At 36.9% G+C, this 10,253-nt stretch overlaps 1 protein-coding gene across 1 annotated transcript in view; it reads right to left on the reverse strand.

Annotated features, from left to right (window-relative positions):
- Nucleotides 1-10,253, reverse strand: part of LOC107563826 (partitioning defective 3 homolog) — an 85,980-nt gene that overhangs the window by 43,857 nt on the left and 31,870 nt on the right. The window contains exons 6-8 of the mRNA XM_016248792.1: nucleotides 3,891-3,970; nucleotides 3,213-3,296; nucleotides 2,846-2,865 (exon numbers count right to left, since the gene is read on the reverse strand). Coding sequence (XP_016104278.1) covers nucleotides 2,846-2,865; nucleotides 3,213-3,296; nucleotides 3,891-3,970 — 184 coding nt within the window. The remainder of the gene's footprint in view (nucleotides 1-2,845; nucleotides 2,866-3,212; nucleotides 3,297-3,890; nucleotides 3,971-10,253) is intronic.

The raw sequence follows: 10,253 nt of genomic DNA on the forward strand, positions 1-10,253 counted from the left end.
TTCAGCATTTATTAATGCATTATTAAAATCAAAAGTTGTGTTTGTTAACATTAGTAGTTAATATTAATTTCAACATTTATTAATGCATTATTAAAATCAAGTTGTGTTTGTTAACATTAGTTAATGCACTGTGAACTAACATGAACTATCAATGATCTAATGTATTTTTATTAACTAACGTTGACAAAGACTAATAAATATTGTAATAAATGTATTGTTCATTGTTTGTTTGTGTTAGCTAATACATTAATTAATGTTAACAAATGACACCTTACTGTAAAGCGTTACCAAAAATGCAAAATAAACTTTTAAAAACATTATATTATTGAAATATTACATTATTAAAAATATTATGTTTAGAAAACAAATTTATGATTTTATTAATGTATCACCTCACCATTTTTGGAAGAGTATTTTAAAATTATTATTTAATTTTTTTTATTATATTATATATATTTTTAATTTCCACTGTCAGTCTGTAATGATCTGTAGTGTTCTACTACATAATATTTCAGCGTCAGTTCCATACTTAAAATTAGCGTACATTTGAAAGGACTTTAGTTTAAATGCATTCATTTAGCTCTCTAGTTTTTATCCCACACATTTTTGAGTCTGCTTTCTGTGTCGAATTTCTCTCTGTCTGCACGTGAGTAATATCAGAAGCTTGCGGCTTAGAGAAACATCAGGCTACAGCTTGTTGATGGAGACTACAGGACTGGAACAGAAGCCACCTGGACTACATGGGGTCTGAAAGGCAACACAAAATCATGACCTGTCGACCCAACAGAATGGGCTTAAACCTTCCGAGGTGCAGAAATTGGAGACTGTGTGAGAAGGCTGAAATAAGTGCATCTGAGCGTGAGAGAGAGAGACCGAGAGTGAGAAAGAGAAAGTGGCCCCACAGGTTGAGTTCAGTCACACTTTTCAAAAAGAACACTGCGAGTTTTCCAATATGTGTGTATGTGCGACTCGGGTCCAATAAAACACTGAGAGAATCAGACAGCCATATGGAAACACATCACACTGACATGCGGTGCTGCCTAGCAACACTCCCTGCACCGCTGTTCCGTAACCTCACCGCCACCCTATGCACCCACTGGGCCACCTGTCCACACACAGGTGCCAAGACTTGTGCCAACTGTTGTCAATCTTTTCACATCCCACACCTTTACAGCAGGGACACACACACACACACACACACACACACACACACACACACACACGCAAACAGGAAGGAGCTGTTGGCAGATAACAGAGCGACATTCTCCCAGCTGAATCAGTACAGCAGACTCTGCAGAATGGGAAATATGCTCAGCAATAGACATCTGGATTCATTAGCACAGCCTTAATCATAAACAGGGCATAAACCATATTTCAACATAGCCACATTGCACATTAAATAATTTCAATAAAAACAACAAACAAACATACAGTGGTGTGAAAAAGTGACAGTAAACTGATTTCTTATTTTTTTGCATATTTGTCACACTTTAATGTTTCAGATCATCAAACTAATTTAACAGGAAGGGGGCCAACACTTTTTCACACCACTGTAATTGATTTATTAAGAAAAGGAAAACTAACCTGCAATAAAATATTACAATAAAATAATATCGATTTTTTTTATTCATTCATTTGTTCATTATATTGTATTTGTTAAAAGAGCTTTTACAAGTTAATTTAGTACAATTAATTATATAAAAAAATGTGTAACCCACTAGAATATAATTCTAGAATGTAGTGGGTTATGTTGTTTAATTTACTGTTTGTGTAACTTAGTTTCATTCAGATCTGAAGCCTAACGCTTCATATTCTTAGTTACAAAATATGTGTGCTTGTGTCTTTAAGAATGCCATTATTGGAAGTAAGGTTGATTGGGGTGCACAGGTGAAAAAAAGCACAGGCTTTTGCCCTACGAGTTAGGTTGATCTTTATTTTCATTGGTTTGTATGTGTTAAGACCCTCCCTCCCGGGAAAATAGAAAATGTGAGTGGTTAATGGGGGAGGAGGTGAGAGACAAGAGACGTCCAGCTGAGAAGAGAGCTGATCGGAGCGACTGAGCTGACAGATTGCAGAAAATACAGTAAATTAATCGACAGATCATCGTATTAATACTTTGAAGTGTATAGACTCTTTTTCTGTTAGTAAACACTGTGATGTTTTTCTGTGGGCGGAGCTTAGGTGGAGGCAGAAAGATTCCCCTGACCGCTTCACTAACGCTAGCTACGAAGTTTGTTAGCTTGTTTTATATGTAAGGTCACTCACTGTCCGGGACCGCGACTGTTATTTGAAAAGGTTAACTTTAACAGATGAAATCAGATCGGCCGACCCGTGCACGCTCACTCAAAGCTTGGACGATCAGACAGGATTCCCTCCGGTTAAGTGACTCACATCTAACCTGTATAGTAAAGACAAACTCACCGTGTCTATCTAGTCATGAAGATATATATATATATATATATATATATATATTTCAATTTCAGCAGGCAACTATTTTTACAGCTACATTATTGTTCCAGCCCCAATTAATCACAACAATGTATATACAATTACAAATGCTTATATATAAATCGTCAGTTTGTTGTTTTTACACACATTCACACAGACATTATTTCATAGATGACATAGTTGTGAGATGCATAAGAAATCTTAACCATAACAACAAAAGACAATACTTTACTGAACCTTTTCTGATAAGAAGTGTGTGCTGCAAACGCAAGCATTTTTGACGATCGTTTCGGTCCAGTCTGCTCGTTTTATCGCGTTTAACCACAGCTGTCGTCGTTTTTTTGTCTGGCAGTGGCAGCAGGTATGCGATAAAATTTCTAATTTGAGGCTGTATTACATCGATTCTGGCACCACTCTCTGCAGAGGAGTCACACAAACATTTAGTCATCTCAAATCAAACAATGGTCACTCAGAACATCAGGTGATGCAGAGGAAAGACTTTCAAGTAAACTAAACAGAGCTCTTGCTGGGTTCAGAATATGCCAGGAACCAAAAAATTATAATAAAATTAATTTAAAATGTATTAATATACTATTCAAGAACATTAGAGCTAAACATTCACAAAAAATGTTAGCTATTATAAATGTGTGGTGGTGTTGTTTTTTTAGCACTGGTGATCATGAGCATGGTCTATGTTCAGTGGTTGAGTTTCTTTTACTTTTGGTCCTTTTATTGATATGATAATGGAGTTTGGTGGTTGTTACCTGCGGTCTCGTCCACTGAAAGGCACCACATGGATACCAAGAGGACCTCCGTCATTGGACACTTCCACCAATTTCACGATATCACTGGAGGACCGTGGGGAAAAAAAGAAAACAATCCATCAGAGAGAGTAAATAAGCATGCTGTTCCATGTAAAGATGAATGGAGGCGGAGTAAAACAAAGTAGGGCGGAGCCAGAATGCATAGGGCGGAGTGAGAACGTGCAAAGAGTCAGAATGCTGTGATTCAGCTGTCACACAAACTGCACTTTTGCATCTAGATAGACATTGTATTTGTTGGTCATGCATCGATAAAGACTAAAAAGTTATAAAGTCTCTTAAATGTATTTTGCATTTTAGTCATGTTTATCAAAGATTCACACCAAAACACTCATTTTGGCATCAATGCCATCACATCTAGAAAGTGACAGACAGAACTGTGAGAGACTCGAGCGAGAGTTTAGATGACAGTTTATGAGAGATTAATCCAAAACATTTCAATCTGATCTCAGCGTTAAGAAAAAAAGTCATATTTTACAAATAAATCTCAAAGAGCCAAAACGTTTCATTACCTGCAAATCAAACTGACAGCATGAAGGAGAGATTCGCATAAAATAAGAGATAACATCACCGCTGCTGTCAGTCAGAGTGTGTGTGTGTGTGTATGTGTGTGGTACTTACTCCAGCGATCTCACTCCCATGTGATCTAAACATGTATCCGCACGTCCCACTGGCTCAATCCTCCCATTCTCCTCCTCATCCTGCAACAAGAAGAAAACCGCTTAACCCACAATGCATTGCACTCAACAAAAACCTTCAAGAAATATGACATTTGACATTAAAAGAACAATGTAACATCAATAAATAACAAAAGAAATTAAGAATCACAATGTATACATGAAATGAAAGGACATGGTTGAAGCTTTCTGCAGGGAGATCTGAAGTTCTTCTTTTTCTAAACAGTTTGAAGGAATTCATTCTCCGTTTGTACCCGAGATGTTTCACCTGATACACCATGGATCAGGTGAGAGGTACACAAGAGCTCATGCTCACTACTGTGTCACCTGATTATTTGAGTAGCACCACGCTACCACTGACACACACACACACACACACACACACACACATTAAAGTTTCAGTAGACAACAGGTCCGTGTTCTGCTGCCATGACAACACTAACATGCACTTGCATACACACTCTGTAAGACTTTGAAAGTAGTTTTCATCTAATGCAACTATTTTGTACCTAATACTGTCATACAATCTGTAATTAAAAAAGAAAAATGATACACACACAAAACTCTAGATGCAAACACAAAACTGGGCCTGAGACAGTTTACATGCATTATTCAGCTCAAGGGAGTGGTGACTGTGAACAAAAAGGGGAAAAATGAAAGAAATAGAGAAAGAAAAGAATTTAAAGAAAAAGAAAAACTAAAGAAAAAAAGAAAAAAACAAAGACAAAAGACAAAATATCCAAACTACAACAAAAAAAGGATAAGAAAAAGAAAAAAGATGACATGAAAGGGGAAAAAAAGAATACTATGAAAGAGAAAATGTAAAAAAAAAAAAGAAAAGCAAAGAAAGAAAGAAATAATTAAATATAAAACTAAAAAGAAAAGAAAGAAAAGTATAAGAGTGAAAAAAGAAAAAAAAACGAAAAGGAAAAAACACAATGAAAAACCAAAAAGCACAGAAAATAAACGAAACACAAAAAAGTGTCAAAAAGTCACAGAAAAAGCTGAGGAAAAAAACATTTTTCTCCTTTCTCAATGTGTTGTTTTGTTTTTCCCTGAGTTGTTTCTCTATTACCCCTGTGGTTTATAAGTCTCTCCATCCCTCTCTATCCAGGGCAGTTGGTCAATCACTCTTTTCCTCCGTGACCAAGAGTTTTCAAAAGTGTAACACAGTGGAAAAAAAACAATGGAAGGAAGTGGAGAAAATAGCTGTGATACACATTACACCCTCTACGGCAGACATAACCATCGCGTTTTATATAACAGCTGTCTAATATGACAAAAGATTGTGTGTGTTTGACAGCATAACTGTATCAGAACGACACCGCTGGCCTTCTGACAAAATCCAACATGCTTGGAATGATCAGAGACGGTTGCCAAGCCATTGTCCTGCTCGGATCTGATCCAAACCTTTCTCTCGGCGACCAGCAATTGTTTTCCACGGTGACTGAGTAACCAAGTATTTTTCTGGGATTCTCCTAAACTGAAATGACTAATAGCGCAAGAAAGCAGAGCCTGAACAGTCTGTTTCTACTGAACGCACATCGTCTCCCTCACTGAAGCTGCACATTAGCAAAGCCCGATGGGACAAATACACATTCACAGGATAAAGACCTCGTCCTAATTCAGTCAATTATTAGTTTATGTTCGAGCGTTACTTCTGCTCTTATTTAGGTGAGCCTCACTTCAATTTGCTGAGGTGTTGCTATGCATGACAAGAAATGGGGAAAGATGCAACGGAGGAAAGTTTAGTCTGTCACCATTTTCCATTATTAACTGGTGAAAGATAAACAGACCGGCCTCTGGAAGAAGAGGGTGAGAATTACAGAAAAAATTGCCTCTGTCTCCCTACCTACATATCTATCCATCTATCTGCCCATCCACCCGTCTATCTGTCAATTCATGTAACGTCTATCTACTTCTATCTACCTGTCTCTGCATCTACCCATCTACTCTTTTCATGTACCGTCTATTTACTTGTCTATCCACCCATCAACCTCTGCCCATCTATCTACCCCAGGGTGTGAACTACGGGGGAGCTAGGGGGAGCTCGGCTCCCCTTAAAAAGACATGGGCTCCCCTGAAAGCGTGATTTGTGAAATTTGGGGGGGGGTCTCAAAAAATATTGACTGTGTTATTTTGACGTGCAATTTCAGTTTTGTGTAATGTGATCATTGTGGATTATTATGTGTAAAATTGCAAAAATATCATTCATTCATGCATGACGGCGATTTAAACCTAATTCATTTCAATAAAAATAACTATACATGCTATTCTTGTCATGAGCATCAAGGTGTGGGGGAGCTGCCGTGCAAATTCCACTCATGTTTAGTACATGTTAACTCAAAGATTCGTAGAAAAAATATAAACGTTGGACTCTTTGGTCGATTCTGTGTTAAGGTAAGGCATGTTATTCGCAATTATGTGTTGTGGCTGGGTTGTTATAGGTCTGCGTGACTCTCGATGTCTTAGGCCTAATTAAACGGAGGAATTATGGTATTCTTCTGTAGCCTGACAATGTGTAACTTTAACCGTTGTTCATGTGAACTCAAAGACAGCCTGATGCTTTGTTTATAGACTATTTGTGGGTGGCTGTTTGTTGTTTCACCTATCAATTCGTGTCGATAAAGTATAATAGGGTAATCCTGTATAGTGATTTATCCTATATAGCGCTTGCATAAAGCAAGTAGTGCATACACTTGTAGCTGTTACGTATCTTTGTATCATTGTAAGCCCTCTTTTGAGGCACGCGCAAGCGCACGAAGAACCCCCTCCCCCGTTATATATAAAATAAAAAAAAACAAGTGGGCTCCCCCAAAGTCCACGGTATAGTTCGAACACTGATCTACCCGTCTATCACACTATCCATCCATCTTTTCATGTACTATCTATCTATCTATCTATCTATGAGTCTATATCAAACTATTTATCCATCCATCCTTCCACCTGTCTTTTCATGTACCATGTACCATCTATCTACCTGTCTTTCTGTCTGTCTGTCTATCTACCTATCAACCTGTGAACCTATCTGCCCATCTGTCTACTCGTCTATCTATCTATCTATCTATCTATCTATCTACCTACCATCTAACATCTATCTGTCTGAGTCTATATCACACTATCCATCCATCCATCCATCCATCCATCCGTCTTTTCATGAACTATCTATCTATCTATATATCTATCTAGAGTCTATATCAAACTATTTATCCATCCATCCTTCCACCTGTCTTTTCATGTACCATGTACCATCTATCTACCTGTCTTTCTGTCTGTCTGTCTATCTACCTATCAACCTGTGAACCTATCTGCCCATCTGTCTACTCGTCTATCTATCTATCTATCTATCTATCTATCTATCTATCTATCTATCTATCTATCTATCTATCTATCTATCTATCTATCTATCTATCTATCTATCTATCTATCTATCTATCTATCTATCTATCTATCTATCTATCTATCTATCTATCTATCTATCTATCTATCTATCTATCTATCTATCTATCTATCTATCTATCTATCTATCTATCTATCTATCTATCTATCTATCTACCTACCATCTAACATCTATCTGTCTGAGTCTATATCACACTATCCATCCATCCATCCATCCATCCATCCGTCTTTTCATGAACTATCTATCTATCTATATATCTATCTAGAGTCTATATCAAACTATTTATCCATCCATCCTTCCACCTGTCTTTTCATGTACCATGTACCATCTATCTACCTGTCTTTCTGTCTGTCTGTCTATCTACCTATCAACCTGTGAACCTATCTGCCCATCTGTCTACTCGTCTATCTATCTATCTATCTATCTATCTATCTACCTACCATCTAACATCTATCTGTCTGAGTCTATATCACACTATCCATCCATCCATCCATCCGTCTTTTCATGAACTATCTATCTATCTATCTATCTATCTAGAGTCTATATCAAACTATTTATCCATCCATCCTTCCACCTGTCTTTTCGTGTCTATCTACTTGTCTATCTACCTATCAACCTATCTGCCCATCTGTCTACTCGTCTATCTATCTACCATCCATCTAACATCTATTTACCTGTCTATCTGTAAATAAATACTATATCACACCATCCATCCATCCACCTGTCTTTTCATGTACTGTCTATCTGTCCGTCCGTCCGTCTAAAACATGGTACATGTTTTTTCATGTACCATCTATCTATCCATCTACTCGTCTATATACCCACCTACTTGTCTGTCTGTCTGTCTGTCCACCTACCTATCCATCCATCAGTTTATCAGTCTGTCCATATGTCCATCTATCAGCTCCATACTCGGTGAAACTGACAAAGTGAATATGTATATCAGAATAAGGAAATACTGAAGAAAAAAACATAACAGATACAACTGACCTACAGCAGCACCTACTGGAGAGAAACTAAGAGAAAAAAGAGAGATCTATATATAGTCTTATCTCATTAGCAGTCTAAAGCTGAGAGTGATTTATAATAGCTGTTTTACCTTTATGATTAATTACAGACACACACACACACACACACACTCTCCCCTCCTCCACACCAGCCCTCTCTCCCTGGCTCTTCTCTCTGATACACCACATATCTCTTCTCTCTCTCTACATACTGAATGCAACTGATTTCACTATTCTTCAATTCCAGTCAAGAAAACACAATGTAACACAAATACACACAGATTATTAGCAGCATCATTCAGAAACCTTTCTTTTAAACAGTACAACAGTACTACGAGTCATGGCATGTTTCTTTAATAAAGATTTTTTTATAAATATATTTATATTTCTGTTTTTAAGCATACATTTTAATGTACATGAAGCATTGAGCTACAGGTAGTTTTGGGGTAAAGACTCACACTGTAAAGAATCAGTGTGCTGTGCCTTCAAGAAACATCCCCTTTACATGTCAAGTGAACAACAATGCTTTGATCTGCTAAGACTGTGGTTTTGCTGTCAAGTCCAATATAGTTTTTAAGTGTGCCATCCTTTAATAGCAGCCTTTTTACAAAGTCTGCATTACATTGTGACATCCACGAAACAATCTGCGCTGAAATGTGTGCATTAACTTTCTAAAAAATTGGACACAAATAAGCTGTTCTTTCCTAACACTGGGACCTTTCTAAAGGATATGGAGAGCAGCAAGCACCACACAGCCAGAAACTGCTGAGTTTGATGCACTTTCACACATTTAACTGTTATTTTCTCTGGTGTTTACCAATAATAGGATTTATCCAGCTTTCCACTGATTACCCAACCATGACTGGCCTAGCAAGATGTATTCATCTTACGTTAAAAAAGTGTGGACGTTCAATGATTAATTTTTACAGCCTGGATTCAATAAATGATCTTTTTGTACTTGGCAGAACGTTTTGAAATGTTGATTTCTTAAGAAACATGACGCATAACATTAGGGTTGCACAATTAATAGAAATAAAACCAAATGGCTTAGTGTGAATTTCAAATCACAAAGACTGCAATTTAGCTTCTATTTAGTGATTTAGAGTTATACAGCTCAACTTAAACAGCAATATATACTTTACTTTACTTTTTACTTTATAACACTTTATTGTCAGACGAGTCTGAAATTTTTCTTGCATGACAGTATCTGTGTTTACAACAATCAACATCCTTTAAACAACAACATGCACTTCATCCACACACAAACAAAACACAATATACATTACCCTCCCTTTAACATTACATTATACCTTACCCTCCTACTACACTTCTACAACTACACCATGTTCACATTACTCTTGATTTTTTGATTAAGTGTCTTATTCAGCTCCAGGATCGCCTGATGCACAAAAGAATGTTTCAGCCTAACTTTATTGAATCTTGGGACTCTAAACCTCCGGTTTGATGGTAATAATTCAAACTCATTATGCAGAACATGATTAGGATCAGAAACTATCTTGTTAGCCAGTCCTAGCAAATTATTATAGTAAGCTAAATCATAGAGCTTCTCAAGGGGCTGACCTACAATCCTTGAGCAAATTTTTAATTGATTGAACAGCTTTGTTTTTAGCATAACAGACAGACTCCTATACCAAATGGAGTTGCAGTATTGCAGTACACTCATTATCACAGACATAAAGAACAGCAGAAGAATCTGCTTTCTTACTCCGAATGACCTAAGACGACGAAGAAAGTAGATTCTCTGCTTTGTTCTTTTACAGAGAGCATCAATATGATCTTTCCATGATAACATATCGTCAATCATCACTCCTAAATACTTGTATGTTTTAACCTGTCTGATTTTTCCATTATGAATAAAAGCAGGCATTATATAAGTATC

Source organism: Sinocyclocheilus grahami, unplaced genomic scaffold (genome assembly GCF_001515645.1).
Source record: "Sinocyclocheilus grahami isolate Dianchi unplaced genomic scaffold, SAMN03320097.WGS_v1.1 scaffold890.1, whole genome shotgun sequence".
Classification (NCBI taxonomy): Eukaryota; Metazoa; Chordata; class Actinopteri; order Cypriniformes; family Cyprinidae; genus Sinocyclocheilus; species Sinocyclocheilus grahami.